General features: G+C 45.4%; 1 protein-coding gene across 1 annotated transcript in view; it reads left to right on the top strand.

Annotated features, from left to right (window-relative positions):
* The window catches only part of HIBADH (3-hydroxyisobutyrate dehydrogenase), a 101,679-nt gene extending 99,160 nt beyond the window's left edge, over window positions 1-2,519 (top strand). The window contains exon 8 of the mRNA XM_026508373.4: window positions 1,569-2,519. Coding sequence (XP_026364158.1) covers window positions 1,569-1,727 — 159 coding nt within the window. The 3' untranslated portion in view covers window positions 1,728-2,519. The remainder of the gene's footprint in view (window positions 1-1,568) is intronic.
* The last annotated feature ends 16,058 nt before the right edge of the window (window positions 2,520-18,577 follow it).

The raw sequence follows: 18,577 nt of genomic DNA, 5'->3' as shown, positions 1-18,577 counted from the left end.
TGTCCGGGTATGAGCAGTAGTGCAGCCGTGTGTTTGTTAACTGTGTAGGTGACAAACTCCCTCTTTAGTTTTAAGAAGCTATAGAAGAATTTAAGGTTAAGCAGTTTTTTCAAATCTGTTGTCTACCTGTGAAAATTATACAAATAAGCACAAAATCTTGTTTGCACCTATACGATCATACAGTCAAGAAACTTATTTTTTCTTTGAATAATTTTTTACTTTGAGTGGACAGTATCGATAACTGCTCCGTTATCAAGGATGTTCCTCAGCGAGTAGAACTGTTTCTCATCTTGCTTCTTGTTTTCCCCTTTCATTGTTTGCTGACTTTTCCATTGGTGGGAGAAGTGAGGGTGGTAATGGTAAGAAGAAGATCTAGTTGGTTTTGCCACTAGTTTGCAGCTCTTATAAAATCACAAATAAAATGAAATGTGGAGGATATTATTTCAATTATCCAAGCCTTCATTGTCTTCCATCAACTCCAGATATTTCAGGTTCGGGCAAGATTCCATTTCTATGGTAGTCGGTATTCATTAGCTACTGTTTAACTCTAAAAGATTATAATGTGAACTTTTGTCTATTTTTAAACAGCCATAAGTTTTCTGAGACCCTCAGAATGAAGCATTAGCTCACTGAGATGTTAAAGCGTTGTCGTGAAGGCGGATGCCCCATTGCACTTAAAATCCAGACTCCTTACCAAACGTATTAAAGCTGCCGTGTTTTGCCTGTGTCCATCCCAGACTCATCTCCCACTCCAGCCCCCTGGCTCACTCTCATTCAGCCTCATTGAATTGAATGCTATTTCTTGAATATCCAAGCCATGTCCCCCACACGGTCTTTTCGTTGCTGTTCCATCTACCTGAAACTTTCTTCCCCCTGCTCTCCAAAGAACTCACTACTCCCTAACATTCAGATTGTAGGTCAGGTGTCTTCACCTCAAAGAGGTCTTCCCTAAACATTTCGTCTCCCAGGACTCCCTTCCTTCCATCCGAGTCTTGCTGTTCGCCACTTCCCAGCCCCTTGCCCGGTTTTATTTTTCTTCATAGTGCTTGTCATTGTCTGAAGTTTTAGTATTTGTTCTGTTGTCCATCTTCCCCAAGCTGCATGAGAACAGTGACTTGGTCTTATCGTACCTGTATCACCAGCCCTGGGAACAGTGTCCAGCGCACACCAGTTGCTAAATATTTCTTGAGTAGGAGATTGAGTGGGTATTCAGTAATTCCATAATGGGGTTTGTCGTAGGCTTACAGGCTTCTGCAGATTTGAAAAAGCATTTCCCTATATGATCTCATCTGTATAGTAACCCCTGTCCAAAGTCAAAACAAGACAAACAGGTCTGCGTGGAGGAGTGGAGAGGACACTCAGAAATTAAGGTTTCTGTCTGGAGCAGTTTGGCAGCTATATGAAAGTACTTATAAAAATATATATAACTTACCACAATATTCGTAAGTATCTTATTTTTTCAGACCTCGTTTCTCCTTCTTTGAAACCAAAGCATTAGGAGCCACAGTTCCAAAGTGAGCCTTAACTACCAGTCTCAATGTGTTCCCTCCTGCCCTTGTTTGATTTAGGATCTGGGGTTAGCACAAGACTCTGCCACCAGCACAAAGAGCCCGATCCTTCTGGGCAGTCAGGCCCATCAGATCTACAGAATGATGTGTGCAAAGGGTTACTCAAAGAAAGACTTCTCGTCCGTCTTCCAGTTTCTACGAGAGGAGGAGAGCTTCTGAGTCTGCCCTTGGCCGTGGACACTCTCGGACCACCAAACTCTATCTTGGAGCCTCCTGAGAGCTCACTCCACAAGTAAATGGGTTTAATCAAAGGCCACCTGTCTGCTTTTGATTGTCTAGGTCCCAGTAACTCCTAGGATTTTTCACCCATTTTTAACTGCTTATTCTTTCTACCTATTTAGCAAACATGCGTTACCTGAATTTACTTTCCTGCAAGCCACTGATGGTCTCTGCTAGCTAGCTGATTAACCTTTTTCGAAAGTTTTATCCCTGAGCCTCTTCAACGACATCGTTGCATACTTCAATCAGGATATTATTTACTCCACAAATAAAACCAAATATTTTTTCAACAGGATGAAACCGATCTGAAAGAAAAGAAAAGAAATTGGTGTGGGGAAAGGAGGTAGAAAAAAGGGGAAGCGTGGTGAATGACTACCTGGGTCCCTTGGGAAGTTTGTCCTCTTAACCAAGTGGCAGTATTCTTGCACTATTGAGGTCACTGATTTTCCAGGGAGTTGAGAAAGCTAGAGAACTCCTTGCTGCATGTTTTATAATTTGGACTCTGTTACATTACCTTAGTGCGTCCTTGTTACAACTCCCAATACTCAGCAACCTTGTTTTTTATATTTTTGCTTCCTTGTACATTCTTACTACATATTTTTTGACTTCAAAAGAATGACATCTTTAGAACTGTTTCAGAGCCAATGATGATATTTGCTTTAGATAATTATTACAATATTCTAAATATAACTGTATTATTTTGAATTCAAATAAATTTCTATGCTAATAATACATCCTTGGAGTTTTTCTGTCTTCCCAGCCATTTGGTGAACAACTAAATGATCTGACAAACTGGTATTACAGACTGATGGGGAAACAGTGGGAAGGAAAAGAAGGGAGGGGAGGTCAAAAGGAACGGAGTCTCAATTGGGCAGTGGCAAGCCAGCATCCTGCTGGGCCCTGTTTGAATCCTTAATGGGCATTCATTTGAATGTTTTCTACATTGTGGGTGCATGGGAATTCAGCCTGCATTAAATGGAATGTCCCCCAGTGTTGAGTGCAATTGCCACTTTCCCTACCACAGGCCCTAGGAATATTCTTGTTGGTAGACCTAGACACCAAATTTGGCAGAAGTACCACAGTTTTCATCATTTTCTTGGTCATAAAAAATTCCATGGTGACGGGGCTGTGGTGACGAACAGAACAAAATCTTGCCCTCGTAGACCATAAATTCTGGTGTCTCGCGCGTGTGTGAGGGGATGTGACAGACAAAAAATAAATGTTTAATGAACATGTCAGATAATAATAAGGAAAGAAGGCAGGATCGGGGGATGGTTGAGAAGTGTCCAGCATATTTTGTTAGGGTGGTAAGGTGGCATTTGAACAGAGATAACAAGGAAGTGAGGGAACAAGCCATGCAGGTGTCCGAGGAAAGAATATTGCAGGAACAGGGAACAGAAAGTACGAAGGCACAGAGGTAGGATAATGTTAGATATGAGGAATAACAAGGAGGCTGTAAGTGAAGTCATGAGATGAGGGGAGCCAGATCTTGTAGGGCCTTGTGGGCTATGTTAGGATATTGGCTTTTATTCTTTTTTTTTTTTTTTTTTTTTTGAGAGAGAGAGAGACAGCGAGGTGGGGAGGGGCAGAGGGAGAGGGAGAGAGAAACTTTAGCAGACGCTGCGCTCAGCACAGAGCCCGATGCAAGGCTCGATCTCAAGACCCTGAGATCATGACCTGAGCCAAAACCAAGAGTCAGACACTTAACCAACTGAGTCACCCAGGCACCCCTTGGCTTTTATTCTGAGCAAAATTAGCATGGTATCAGTTAGCCAAAGCAAAAGCTAACTGCTATATTGCCACCCCAAAACTTAATGGCTTAAAATAACACATGTCTGTTATTTTTCCAGATTCTCTAGGTTGGCTGTATTATTCTTCTACTGGGCCAACTCCTCTGGAGCTGGACGGTCTAGTTTGGCCTCACTTAGCTGGGAGAGCTAGAGTGGTTGGGGCTTCTCTCCACATGGTCCAGGAGGCTAATCTGAATTTCTTCACATGGTGGCGGAAAGGCTCTCAATAGCAACATAGGACAAGCCCCAGTGAACAGACACTTTGCAGGGTTCTGCTTGTTTCAGTATACTGTCGCATTGGCCGAGGCAAGTCACATAGCCAAGCCCAGAGTCCACGTAGGAGTGGACAACATAGAGTATAGACACAAAGGCATCAGGGTTTGCAAGCATCCTGTCACGCCAGCCCACTGAGCAGTTCATTTAGAGGATTGATGTGGTGTGACCTACTCTTTAAAGGGATCACTCTGGCTGCTGTGTGGAGAGTAGAGTGTAGGGGCATGGGTGGCAGCAAGACCAGGTAGGAGGGAATTGTAATAGTCCAGATAAGAAGCAGTAGGCGCTGGGGCCGGAATGTTAATGGTGGAGGAGGCAAGAAATGAATGGTCAGATTTGAATATAAAAGGTAGGTCCACTAACTGATGGATGGGATGAGAGAGAAAGGGAGAAGTCCAAGGAAGAAGCCAAGGTTGGTGGGGAAAGTGGAGGAAGGGAGGAACCATTTACTGTGGGGAAGATGTGGGAGGTTTAAGAGAAGAGAACCCTGTATTTGAGGTGCCTCGTAGCCACCTAAGTGGGGAAAAGCAAAGGTACAAGACCATGCCTTGTGTTAATCTCACTTTCAGTGGTTGGGAACATGAGGCAGAGCCAGCAAATGAGACTGAGGAGGAGTGACAGTACGAAAACAACGGCAGTCGTGACCTGGCAGCCAAATGAGGACAGTGTTTTAAGGAGGAATGGGTATTTGTATCAAAAGCTACTGATAAGTTGAGCTGAGAATTAATGGTTTGGATTTGGCATAGTCGGTGGCTCTGACGGGTGTGCTGGAAATGACATTGGGGTGTGTTGGAAATGACTTTGAGCACGAGGGAATGGGGAGAGAAATTGGAAGTGAAGAGTAGGGACAATTCTCAAGAAGTTTTGCTGTAGAGGGAAACAAATGGGGTAGATGCAGGGATTTGGGGTCAAGGGAAATTTTATTGATATTAAGATTAGAGGTACTATGAGGTTATGCTGATGGAAGTGGGGTGATGAGGTAAGGGAAAGAAGTAGTGTACGAAAGAGAGGACACCTGCCGAGTGATATCTTTTAGTGGAGAGGAAAGGGGACAGGCAGGGATGGATCTCTGAAAACAAAAAACCAGCACAAACAGATCATGTGTCAGACTTGTAAGCATCTTACGTGAAGGATATTAGTGCTAGAAAGGACTTCACCAGCCTCTCTACCAGCATGTGGAAGTCTGCCTTCTTCTGACCATTAGTTTTCTCATCTATAAAGTTGTCATAAACAATGGAGCTGAATATGAAATGCTTGCTTGGAAACTTGAAACAAAAAAATATGTGTGAAGGACAATCCCAGGTGTTGGCAAGCGTGTGGAGAGAAGTAAAACCCTACATTACTGCCAGGAATATAAAGTGGTGCAGCCACTTTGGAAAATGGTTTGGCAGTTCCTCGAAAAATTAAGCAGAGAGTTACCACAGGACCCAGCAATTCCACTCCTAGATACATACTCAAGAAAAATGAAATTATGTGCCTGCACGGAAACTTGTATATGAAATGTTCATAGCGGCATTCGTCATAAGGGCCAGATAGTGGAAGCAATCCAAATGTCCCCCCACTGATGACTGCATAAACAAACTGGCAAAGCCATACAGTGGAAGAATGGCCATAGAGAGGAATGAAGTTCTACCACGTGGTACAACATGGATGAACCTTGGAAACATGACGCCAAGTGAAAGAAGTCAGGCACGAAAGGCCGCAGAGTGTATGATTCTGTATGGAATGTCAGGAATCGACAAATCCACAGACACAAAGTAGATGAGTGGTTTCCAGGGACTAATGGGGGAGGGGGAAATAGGGAGTGACTGCTATTCGGTATGGAGTTGCTTCTTAGGGTGATGAAAATGTTCTGGAATTAGATAGTGATGGTTGCATGACTTTGTGAATGTATTAAAAACCACTGAATCGTAATACTTTTAAATGGTGAATTTTATGGTGTGTGAATTATATCCCTATGAAAAAGAAAAACTAAGGAAAAATATCATGAGTTACAATCTTTCTTCCTAAGTGGCTCTCCACTGGGCAATTTTGCCTTGAGGGGACATATGGCAATGTCCGGGCACATTTGTGGCTGCCATACAGGGGGATGGGAGTGCTCCTGGCATTCAGTGGTATATGTCAGGGATGCTGCTAACCACCCTACAAGGCACTGGTCACACCCCACAATAAGAATTAGCCTCCCCCAAATGTCCATAATGCGGAGTTTGAGGAACCCTGGCCAGGTGTAGGTTCCAGGGGTACCTCAAACGTGGTATATCAACACCTGAGCTCCCCATCCTCCCACCCAGCCGACCTGCTTCTCTGACTGGTCCCTGTCCCATCCAGGTTCCCAGGAGCCATCCCTGACTCCCTTCTCCCTCCGCCCGCTCTCCATTGTGAGGTCTAAACCCCTAGAGCCTGCTTCAGGCCCTCATCACGCCTTGTCTGGGATGCTTCATCATCTTTGCAGTTGCTCTCCTTTTTTTCTAACAGCTTTCCTGACGTATCGAACATATACAGTAAAACTTGCTCACTCTAAATGTACAATTAAATGACTTTTAGTAAGTTTTCAGAGTTGTACAGTCATTACCACGATCCAATTTTAGAACGTTTCCATCACCGCGCCACCCCCCTCCCCAGTCTCTTGTGCCCATTCACTGTCATTGACTGTTCTCACCCCCACCCTCTAGCCAGAGGCAACCGCTCATCTTTCTGTCTCAATAGATTCACAGCTGCTTCTTGGCCACCAGTTTGGTTCCTCAGTTCATCCTTCACACCCCTGCAAGAGATGTCTTTCTAAGACTGACATCCAGTCCTGTCATTCCCCTGCAGAAAATCCTTTAGGCGGGATGTGGCCGGAGCTCTGCAGCGTGGCGTTCTCGGCCCTTCATGCTCCAGCTCCTGTCGCACTTCACCGGCATCGTCGCCCTCGGCTCTGTTTATGGTACCCGGGGTTCCAGAGGGTTGTGAACCACAGCACTTGCCATTTTTCAAGAATGCCGCATGTGTCACACCTCAGTCCCTTTGCACGTGCCACTTCCTTCAGCTGAAATGCCCTTCTCCTTTCCTAGTCGACCAGCTCAGGCACCATATCTTCTAAAAGGCCTTCCTCGGCCACCTCAGGCTGAGTCACTTGCCCTCTGTTTCTATAGGTAGCTCTTTGATGATATCTCTTGTATCACAGGACTTACTCTATTACATGATATGTGCTGGCTTGCCTGTCTGTCTTCCACACCAGTCGGTGAGCTCTTGGGGACATAGGAAGTGTCCCGTTCAGTTCTGAGTCCTGTGTCGAGTTCAGCACCTCGCATGTGAGTAAGAGCTCAGTGAATGTGTGAATGACTGAGTCAGTGGAAGCTATGACATTGCATTTGTGTTGGGTGAACTGACCGCGTGAACTTCTTTCTTAAAGATTCTTCTTTAGCAGATCAGGTTTATTTTACTCTGTGTTATAAATGATGCAGTTTGTTACACGCGGCTGCCCAAGAAGTCTTGCAGAATGTGAAACTTTGACAGATTGTTCTTAGTCGAAAGAAACTTCTGGGGGGAAAATATGCATTCTTGGTAGCAAGATTTTGTCTGTTTATGTACTTTATCTTAAAAAAAAAGATTGATTTATTTGAGAGAGAGCAAGTGAGTGTGGGGTGGGGGCAGGGCAGAAGGAGAGGGAGAGAGAGAGAATCCCAAGCAGACTCCCCACTGAGCACAGAGCCTAATGTGGGGCTGATCCCATGAGATCCCATGAGATCATGCCCTTAGCTGAAATCAAGAGCCAGACGCCCAATCGACTGAGCCACCCAGGCGCCCCTGTTTATGTACTTTAAATGTCAACTTGCATGCACACATGCCCCTTTATAAAGCACAGTGGTTCCAGATGTAATCTCTGTACAGGCTACACGGACCTCGAGGCATAGGTGAATTTCATAGTAACACAGGTTTGACTTATTCAAGGCGTTCTGTGACCAGTCAGCTGTTTGGGAGGATCTTTCGCTATCCTGTTGCTCTGACATCATGATAAGGAAACATAAGCTCAGACACAGTTAAGTCCCAACGCTAAGTGAACTCCAAACGGACAGGGCCTACTCCTTGGTCATTTTTCTCATGGCGTGACTTACCTTCCAGGCGATCAGAAATGTGTGTGATCTGTCCACTTCTTATGGGGAGTGGGAAGCAAGGAGGAGAAAGAGCAGAGAGCGGGACAGCGTTATCCATGTGCATAAATTCCACCCAGGCTACTGTCAGGAGTCCGCTGCTGCTCAGGGGGGAAACAGCACAAGCTACCACCGGCCTCAGCCGCAGTAATGCACCCTCGAGCATTCTCGGATGGCCAGCCCACGGGGAGTCATCTGCCCGGGTGGGGTTTTTAGCCATCTTTCAGTTCAATTGAAGAGGAAGCTTAAGGACATCAGAGGGATTTGTAATGTTCCGCGCGAGGTGTCAGACCCATAAACTAGCATGTCCATCGCACCAGTGCACACACGGAATTGTCTCTCGTTGGTGGCAGAGAGATTGAAGATGACCTTTTACTATGTAATTGTATTCATCATTTCATAATTCAAGAATATCTAAAAGGGATGAAGACTTCTTCATTCTAACTAGAATTTGCCTCTTTCAGGACGTGAATAGGAAATACAGTAAAGCAGAAGCACTTTGCAGCCAGCCTGCAGGGAGTGCTTTCCAGCGTCTGGGTTACCAGAACTGTCCCCGGTGAGGAGACAGGAGACCTGTGTCCCAGGTCCACACCAACCTGTGCAATATCGTGTGGATAGTTTCCTTCTTTTGGAAACGAGAGCAGTGCACTGATCTCCAAAGTTTGTTTTAGCTCTGAAATTCTGATTCCTTTTAGTTAAGGGTTTGAGAAGATGTGAGGCATGTGCTTCTGACAGTTTTTGGGCTCTCTCTGGTCGGGTATTATTTATTGCTCATATAGCCATCTCATTTATTAGGGTTTTTTTTATAGCCGGGAATAGATTCAGAGATCAATACATTTTTATTAATGATGGTCCGTCATGCCTGGTAAAGAGATGGCAAGAGAGCTCATCTAGAATGAGCCACTTGAATAAACCTGACACGCGGGCTTAGCTACGAGCTGCATTTTGGCAGGCCTCTCTGTAAAATAATGACATTGGCAGAGGGAAAGACGATGGAAACCTTCCTCACAGCCAGACTCATAAAATCAAAGGGCAGGTTTGGGGTGTGCTTCCCAGCCCTGGCTGTATATGCAAATCCCATGACTTTTTGAGTGCAGCATTTTATCTTCAAAAGGACAAAATTTGGCATTTGCTGTAGTCATTAAAAATGATAAATGCCTAAAGTGCTTTAGAGTTGGGATCATTGTAGGTTAGAACAAATATTGCTTCAGTACCCAACAGTATCTTAGAGTTGAAAACTTCTCACTGACGTTGTCAAACCAGAAAGTATTAAAAAAAAAAAAAAAAAAAAAACCTCCGTTATTTTCCCTTTAAATCATATGAAATTGGGCATAATTGTTGCCAGTACTCCTGATGAAAATGAATGGTCTGGAAGTGACTTACTTTTGGGAGTGAATTACTCCTCCCGACACCATTAAGAGATAGCCCTGTGGCCCGAAAGAGTTAATCCACCTCCAGATGGAGTTTTTCAGCCACTCTGAGCAGAGAGTTCAGATGATATCAAGTTCACTTTTCTTTTACATTTGTTTGGGGCCTGTTGAACTTAATTTTCATTCCATTTATGGATAGAATTTGGAATATCTTATGGTCATTTTAGACTATTTGAGGCCTTTCACAGAAATTTCCCCTTAGAGCTCCGATCTCAGAGACTCTAAGAGCAAATGTCGCTTCAATCCCTGTCTCTCTCCTCCTCTTAATGACCTTAACCCTGACCCCAGGCCTGCTCTCTATAAGTGCCAAACATGATTCATTCTCCTTGCTTGATTTAGTTTTGTCCCTTTAATGAGCCAAGATGACCAGGGAGACCTGATAGCTTATTTGTGCTAATGTAAGTATGCTGTACTAGTTAACTCCTAACTCATTTATTTGGCTTTTACTTTTGCCTCGAACTGACCCTTTGTCTCAGAGATGCAAGGTCCATGTTTTAGACAAAGGAGATCCAAACAGTGAACGTTAACACGCAAGTCAGGAGACAGACACTGCCCTGGAAAGAAAGAAAAAGCAAACTGTTGGAGAATGAGAGAGACTTGATACTCGGTGCCTCAACAACCACGTTACAGATGCATACACGCGTTCACCCAGAGCGTATTTTATTAGCTGCTGCCTCATGCCCTCCTGCTCAGAACTCCTCCCCTTTGGAGCTCCAGGACTCCCCGTGTCTGCCAGTCACACATTTCTGTGCTGGTGTCTCTGCAATCCAAATGTCTGATTTCTCCAATTTCTGATACTGTTTGTGTGTGCAGGAGTGGGTTTTTCACTTAGTGTTTCATACATAACCTCTGATTTTTTCCCCCAATGTGGCAGTGGCAGAACTGGGCCATCAAGGACGCGTACAAGGTGATAAGCAGGAAGAGACTTTTTAAAAGAGATTTACGATGGGTTTAGTTTCCCTGTCGTTGAGCTTACCACTTTCAGCCCAACTCATTTGGGATCGGTAGGGATCTGACCATGGGGTTCTGATAAACATGTTTTTATCATTGTGAATTTATGTTTGCTTCAATGTCAAAAAGAAAACAAAACTATTAAAAAGTGGTATGAGTTTGAGCGGTGGCTCGATCCCTGATTATGGCCCTTCCTGGCCATCCCATTTAATTTCTGGCTGGCCCAGCTAGGGACATTAAAAGCTGCCCCGTCCGAGGTTGGGTGTTCCCTGCATTGCATTGTACTCAGAGCAGTTCAGCTTGGCTCCTGCTCTAGGTCGGCGACACCCTCGAGCTTATATACCTGTGTCACCACAAATCTTAAACGATGCAGTTTTCTTGGCAGCTCCATCCTCCTCAGATGAATAGGGGGATGCGAGTGAAGGCCAGGGCTCTTATCTCCGCATTAGGACCAGGGCGGGTGGACGCCTCTGTCCTTCCTCACACAGGCTCCGGGGAGGCCGCTGGCTGACGGCTCCGAGAGGAGGGTCTAGCCCATGCTGGAACTTCTGTGCTTTGGAACAATCTGCTTCTTTTCTGAAAATACCTCGTTGTGCTTCTCCGGGAATGGTAGTGATGGCATCCCTTGTCCACAGGACAGCTTTACATACTTGTTCTCTCGGAAGAAACAAAACTTCAAAGAAAATTCTTCTCAGGGCAGTCCAAGAGTTATCTAATCACCAGCTCTTTAGAGTTGGGGAATCTCTTCTTGTGTTAGCCTGTTACACCAGATGGTTTCCTCTTCTAAAAAAAAATAAAAAATCATAAATGAATTCTGCTTGGTCAGGTATTGTCATCTTTGCAGAGAATTTTCTTTGCCTGATGTCCTATCTGATGGGCCATTCTATGTATTATATGCTACATAATCCGCACAAATGGATACCGTGCTCCATAAAACTGCCATACTGTTTTCAGAAACTAGTAATTCACAAAGTAAACCTGAGACAGTGCTGTTAATAAACACAAATTGCAAACAAGAAGGTAGTAAGTGGAAATAATGCACTCATTTAGGAGTAATAAAGCCTTTGATCTTACTTTGAAGGAAAGAGTCTATGTTTAAACTACCCATTCAGGGACAGCCAGATGCCCATAAAGAGCAGTGCTTTGCTTTGATAGAAAATCACTGAGGCCTGTCTAGCAGGTCTGGTTTGTAAACAGATTAGTTAAGGGCTCATCAGGACTGATTTGCATAGGATTCAGCAAGCCCCCATCACTTTTTCAACCTTAATGAGCAATGCCGTTTCCAGGTTGGAAATGACACCATTTTTTTTTTCTAGCTAGAAATCTTAGGTAATTACTTTGTGGGAAAGGGAAAGAATATTCATATAACGTGAATCCTTGCTGTCCTCAGCTAATGGGAAAATGATGACCTGAGACTTGTTTTGCTTGCTCTAAATGGTGAAGGATATAATGAAGGAAATAGGTTATGAGTTTAAAATTAGGTTACCAAAAGGTTTTCTTCCCTTTCTCTATTATTTGAGAGATAAAGGAGGATTCATCCAAATTAAAATAGAAGAGGTAACACGCAACTGCGGGCTGGGACCGCAAATATTTATTTATCTACAGATGTTTATGGAGGACCTCCCTGGAGCCAGGCTGTGTTCTCTGGACCTCCCTCGGTGCTCAAGGCAGAGGAGGGCCCTGCTCTCCCAGAGCCTACCTTCCCGAGCCATTGTGGAGAAATGGGAGCAGCAGAGAAAAGGAAACAGGCCAGTATAAACACGTGTTCTGAAATTTTTACAAATTAGCAGCCGTTTGCTTGAGAGATGGCAAGCTCAGTATTCCCAGAGAGAAAAGAATCCCCTCTGATCAATAGAATTCCACTTGTATTTTTGATTTTCAGAAAAGTCAGTCATTGCTTTGATGTCAGTGATCAGGAATATCTCCTCTTTTTAAATTTTGGAGTGAAGAAAATATCAAAGCCTTTGCTTACTCTGCTGACTTGATGGATAACAAGAGGAGCAGCTCAGTAGAGACGAAGGGTAACTTTGAAAAGAGCACTTTCGAAATAAAATGAGCGGATACAGGAAAGTTTTCAATTCAGATCTGCCAGAAGTGCAGTGAGTTGATGGTGGACGATGGCCTGTTTCTTTGTCTGGCTTGCAGCCACATTGTTCTGCTTATAAGAGATGTTTTTAAGCATTGTAAACATTGGTGACACTAAGTTGCTCAGTTGGGAACTTGGGTTTAAATAACAACCTTCAGCCTTTGTGTCCTGCCTCGTCAAGGCCGAGGACCTCAGCCTTGCACTGCTTCCTAGAAGCTAGATCCAATCAGCACGCTCCTATAAATGTCACCTTAGATACATTCCACTGAGGAAAAAAAAAAAACGGCCCAGCTCTGTCTGGTAAGTGTTAGAAGGGAGGCTGGGGACAATTTCATACTGATTTGGGCAGGACTCCAGGTCCTGTCCAGGTAATTCAGATGGATAGGGGGCATAAAGGGAGGCCATGCCCTTTGCTTCTCCAAATGGATTTGATTAGGCTGAGGAAGAAGAGGAGGCCATGTTGGGTTGCCTGATTGTGAAGACCGTTGGGGAGAGGATCCAGTAAAATCCATTTGTGACCAAGTAAGGCACCCGGACTCCTTAGGAAAGCTGAATCACGTGAATCCTGTCTCTCTCAAGAGAACACAGGTGAAGCCTTGGAGGGCCTTGCTGGTCCCCTTCCTAGCACGCCCATTCCACTGTTTCCTAATGGGGAGATCTCCCTCCGGCTTGTCCCTTTCTACATGTCTCGTACCTTCCATACAGGAATATACCTCATGACCTCTTCCAGGCAGGCACGCTTGCCTTTAGAAGCCCTGTAGGTGGATATGACAAGAAGGATCCAATCTGCCTTTCAGGGGTCCTCTTGACACACGGCGGCACCTGCATCTTTGGGGCACCACAGTGGGAATCTGGGCTGTTCTACCTCTTCTCCTCTTTCTGTAGACATCTCTCTCCAGTTCGTGTCTCCCAGCTCAGGTTGGCGTGAGGCAGATCAGCAAGACCACTGCCTGAGCAGATTTCCAAATGTGAGCTCCGTGCAGGCCAGACCGTTGTTTTGCAACTGATATCGTCCAAGCACCTAGTACGGTGCCTGGCAGCTCCTAGGGACTCTCTAAACACTGCATTTGTTGGGAAAATGAAAGAATAAATGAATGAATGAGATACCAGTTTTCTCTTATAAGCATCCCTGATTTGTATTAGTGATACTTAACACTCCCCGACTTTGGCTCACTGGGAACAGAGCCAAAGCCAAAGTTCCCAGGGCCTCTGCTTCCAAGAGCTCCAGGGCAGGACGGATGGGAGGGAATGGGTCTGGTTGTGGTGAGGCAGGCTTGCCAGTTCTGAGGCAGTCTGGGGCGGGGTGGGGGGGGGGGTGGCGGCTGCTGTATGCAATGTGTCCAGCCCCAGTATTTGGAAGCTTTCTTGAGTTAGAAACAGAGAACACTTACCCCCTGTTGTTACGGGCCCCAAGGCTAATTCCAGGGCATAGGGAGAAGTCCCTCTAAACAGCCAGTTAGACTGTGAAGCTACTAGCACAAGCTCTGACCTATAGTAGATCCTTGGCAAACGCCCTCCTCTCAGCACGGCCGTGGCCGGAGACTGGCAGGGACGATCTGTGACTGGAGTCACGGCCTCTTGCCTGGAGACGCTACTTCTACTAAGCTTCTACCAAGCTTAGAGAACACAGGAACCCCTCATGATAGGAAGGCCGAAGCTGTGCTTGCTCTGGGTTTCCTGAGTTTTTATATACGAGTGCAACAGGTTTTAAAACCCTCCTTTATTTAACAGACTTGCAATCAAACTTTTGAAAATAATGGTGAAAGCCATCCTTCTTCCCCCCACTCACCTGCTGCATCTTTTAACACGGCAGCCTTGAGGCAGTAGTGCTGGGCTGTGAAAAGGTCAGACCTGAATGTGAACCCCAGATTTGCCATTTCCTAGCGTGTGGCCTTGGGCCACGGACAGCCTCTCTCCGCCTGTCTTCTCATCTTAAGATGGGGATGGTAACAGTACCTCGCTCACGGGGGAGTTGAGAGGCTTCAAAAAAGACAGTCTATGTGCAATGCATGGTCCAGCGTTGGCCACATAAACTCTTTGACCCAGCATCTCATTCCTAGGAATGTATCGTAAAGAAATAATAAAACATCTATTTATAACTAAACACATAGAGATATATTAAGTGTACTCATCGATCTTTGTTTTAGAGTATTAACAAGTCGTTTGGTTCCTTTTCTGTGCCTTGGTCTCCTTATCAGGCTCTTTCCAGCTCTTGGCCAGGCCCAGAGTCAGCTGGTGAGAATGTTTGGCTTTGGAGGTGGAAGAAAGATAGGAAGAGCTACCCAAACTCTGGGAACCCCAGAATGTCCCCTCTATCTATAAAGTTGTCAATGGAGACATCGCAGGGCCAGTGAAGATGATCTATCCATCCTTGTTTCTAGCCACCAGTAGCCGTCCTAGTTGTTAGGAAGGGAATACAAATGGTTGTTTACAGGCAGCCAAACCTGATGCTAGCATAATAGAGCCATAGGAGGTAAATAGAGCAGCTGTGCGCGCCAGGAGAAGACGGGGGTCGGAAGTGTGGGAGGAGAGGTGATGGAGGACTACCATTGCCTGGCTAGTATCCGGGGAGACGAGGGAAAGGGGAGGGCTTTGGAATACAGTAGACCTGCGTTTGCATACCAGCCTTGCCAAGAGTTAGCGAACTATTCATGAAGTTTCATGAAGTTTCGTTTTCTTATCTTTAAAATGGAAAAGCATTCCAGAGAGCCATTGCAAGAATTAAATGAGATGAGAGAGTGTATGCGAAGCGTCGAACCCATGGCAGGTAATAAAAGTGAGTTCTGGGCGCCTGGCTGGCTCTGTCAGTACAACGTACGACTCCTGATCTCAGGGTCGTAAGTTCGAGCCACACATTGGGTGTAGAGATTACTTAAAAATAAAATCTAAAAAAAAAAAAAAACAGTTCCACTTTCAAGTATTTTGTCCTGTTGTTTCCTTAAGAAATGTGTGTGCTCCACAACGTGTGTTGATTTTGGATTCAGAGGAAATGATCGATGTGACATCTTTAGAACTATTTTATGTCCCACATATGAATGGTCTGATTCATATAGTTGGCATAGTTTTCATGGCCTTAGTGGGGCTTTAAAGCATTTACCCTTGTATTAACCTTTTTTGATTAAAGATGCTGTTGTTGACTGATGCAGCAAGTTGAAGAGTGAAGAAGTAGATCGGTAAGGCCAAGAGAAACATTGTTAAAATGCGATTACGTGAAATGAGGCGGCTAGCCCTCTGATAGCACTTGTGTTTAGCATCACGGTGAGTTGTGTTCACATCTGTTGCACGACTGACAGAGGGCTTTGAAGTTTCCTCAAAATACAACTAAAAAGGCTGGTCAGGGAAGGGATGGGGGATGGTAGAAAGCCTGCTTTTACCTAAGTGTCCCATGCAGATAAGCACCAGGGCAGAGAAAGAATAACGGGCAGTCCTCTGAGCCTTGGGTCTTCTCTTTCATTCCCTTGCTTCTGTCCAGAGGCGTTGCTAAGGTAATTTGCAGTTTGGAGAGCTGTGATCACGCTGCCTGAAGCACTGAAAGCTCACGGTCATGCTTCCAAGCTGATCACAGGCCGTAAATGCTCGCAAGTTGTAATGGACTAAACGAGCCATTGCCCAAGATTTTTAACCCAGATGATAACACCGCTGAGGCAAAGCCTTGTTTTGTTCTGTTTTGTTTTAAAGATGAGTGAGTGTGTAGCCTACTGGATATTTTTAGAGCTCATCTTTTTACTTTATGCTTTTTAAAGTGATTAAACCAGATCCACGGTTGGCTTTCATATTTGCAGAAAGGTGCCCCTTGCCTTCCTTCCCTTTACGTCCCATCTCACTACCACCTCTACCCCAGTGGGGCTTGCCTGGTGTGAGGTCTGACTCATCTTGCAGTTAGAACAGAACAGAAAATGATGTTAGCATTTACACTGAGTCAAGAGTTAGGCTTCTACTTCCGACATAGGTCAGCAGTCACAGAAAGCGGCATTGTTGGAAATAGTGCAGCGGGAAACATACCCGCTGAGTTTAGAATGATTACCAAATGCCAGCGTATTGCCTTCTAGTGAAATCAAAGTTTTGTGTTAGAGTCATAGAAATTATTCAAAATCGATCCACTTAGCAAAATGAGTGGATTTATCGATGCCAGAGAACAGATTTATTTAAAAACTCAAGAGTTCTGCTCTAAAAAAAATTAAGGGCAAATTGCCTCGAGACATTATTGTATTCTAAAACTTCCAAGGCCCTTGGTCATGTCAGGGTTTTTTGTGGGTTTTCGTTTTTTGTGTGTTTTTTTGCCTTATATTTTTATGTCTTGTTTTTCCTTTTGTATTTAGTTAGTTAGTTAGTCTTTCAGGCTTGACCACCTACATCTACTCTGTAAATGCCATAGAAAGGAAAAGAGCTAGGAAGTGTCACCAATTTTGCCTCTTCACTGTCTATCTTTTGGACAGGCTGGAAACCTAGTTTTTGTTGGCTTTTTTGGTTTAGGTTTTTCTTTCTTTCCATATAAGTAACAGCAGTCACCTATCCTCTTGCCCTCGTGGGCCGGGGACCCACAGGAGTGGCATCACCTGGGAGCAGGACAGAAGCGCAGACTCTCAGCCCCAGCCCAGACCCGCTGAATCAGAATCTGCAGTATTACAGGTTCCCCAGGGGATTCCTGTTCACATTCAAATCTGAGAAGAGCTTGTACCTGAGTCTGGCTCATGCTGTGTTTCAGTCTCATTGGCAGGCTTTTAGTTTGAAGGGGTGTTCTTTGGGAGCAAAAAAGAGAGACTCAGAGCACTTCCAGAAGCAGAAGTTTTACTGAAAGGGTGTACATGGACCTGAGCTGGAATCCGGAAGGAAGATCTGAGGCAAAGCTAAGGGCATGCTACCCCCTGCTTCTGCGGCCTCCTCACCCTGGCTTCTACTTGGCCCTTCACGGCTCCCCCAGTCCTTTGCTCCATCATCATATCCAAGAGCTAGATTCTGGCCCAGTATGGTGTTTTTCTCCCAGGCACCCATAAGTCACTGGACCGGACTCTTGGATCAGCTGGGGGCAGAGACAGGCAAGTGATCTGCATAAAGGCTGCCCCTCAACGGGCAGGCGGGGTGAGAGCCCTGAGACGGGGCTCCTGGCCACCCATAAATCTCATCACAGTTTATAAGAACCCCAGCATGAAATTCTGAATGCGCTTGGGGAAAGGCACTTCCCAAAGCCAACGTCAGTTTGAGCCAAGGAAACAGAAAATGTTTCTAAATTCACTTATTACCAGACCTATTCCAGGGTAGGAAAGAGGGAAAGATGAATGTGGAGAACTGAACATTCATTTTAAGACGTTCTGTGGGCCAGTTACTTTGGAGACTTACCATGTCAAGATACAGAACTATGCACGAGGGAGCCTGGGGAGAGAAGTTCCCTCCGGCTGACATTTGCTAGGGGATCATTCAGAAGACAGGGCACCCCCATACTTTTCTTCAAAGAGCCTAATAGCGTAGCTGAGTTTATGAAGCCTGGAAGAAATTGTTAGAGAAAAGCTTAGTGTTTAAACATTATTATGGAAGGATTTAAAATCTTTAAAAATTCTAAGAATTTGAATGTTTCTAGAAAAATTATAAATTCCAGAGCAGATATCTCAGCCATCTGGGGACCACAACTAACCCTGGGATGCTGCAACAAGGGAACCTGATGGGATGGAAGCCCCATGGCCCCATTTTGCAGCACCGCCCAGAGTCTGTTACAGCTCGGAAATGGGGGTGATCTGGTTTGCGTGACTTCTCTCTGCTGGTCAGGCCCCCTCTTCCCTGCCACCTTCTCCCTCCTGTCTCAGCCTGGGTTATGGCGGTGGGGGGGCTGATCCCTGCTTCCTCTGCGCTCTCCACGGAGGCCTACCCCACATAGGCTGCCACTTTGGCCTTCCTGGAGCACAGCTCCGTGCCGGGGCCCCGACCTCACGCTGCGAGGGCGGCGGGCCTTTGCGCTGTCCATTCTTCCACTGCCCTGGCCAGCCAGGTCCCACCATCCCTCCCTGACCAAATCCCCATCTGCCCAAGGGCCGTGCCCCAGGCCCCACCTCACCCACCCCTGCTTTGGATCTCCTCTGATGGTCACCTACCCCTTTCCAGGTGCGCCCCTGATCTGCCCCTGCAGGATCCCTCC

This window comes from Ursus arctos, unplaced genomic scaffold (assembly GCF_023065955.2).
Source record: "Ursus arctos isolate Adak ecotype North America unplaced genomic scaffold, UrsArc2.0 scaffold_3, whole genome shotgun sequence".
NCBI lineage: Eukaryota > Metazoa > Chordata > Mammalia > Carnivora > Ursidae > Ursus > Ursus arctos.
This window is presented reverse-complemented; position numbering and strand designations above follow the sequence as displayed.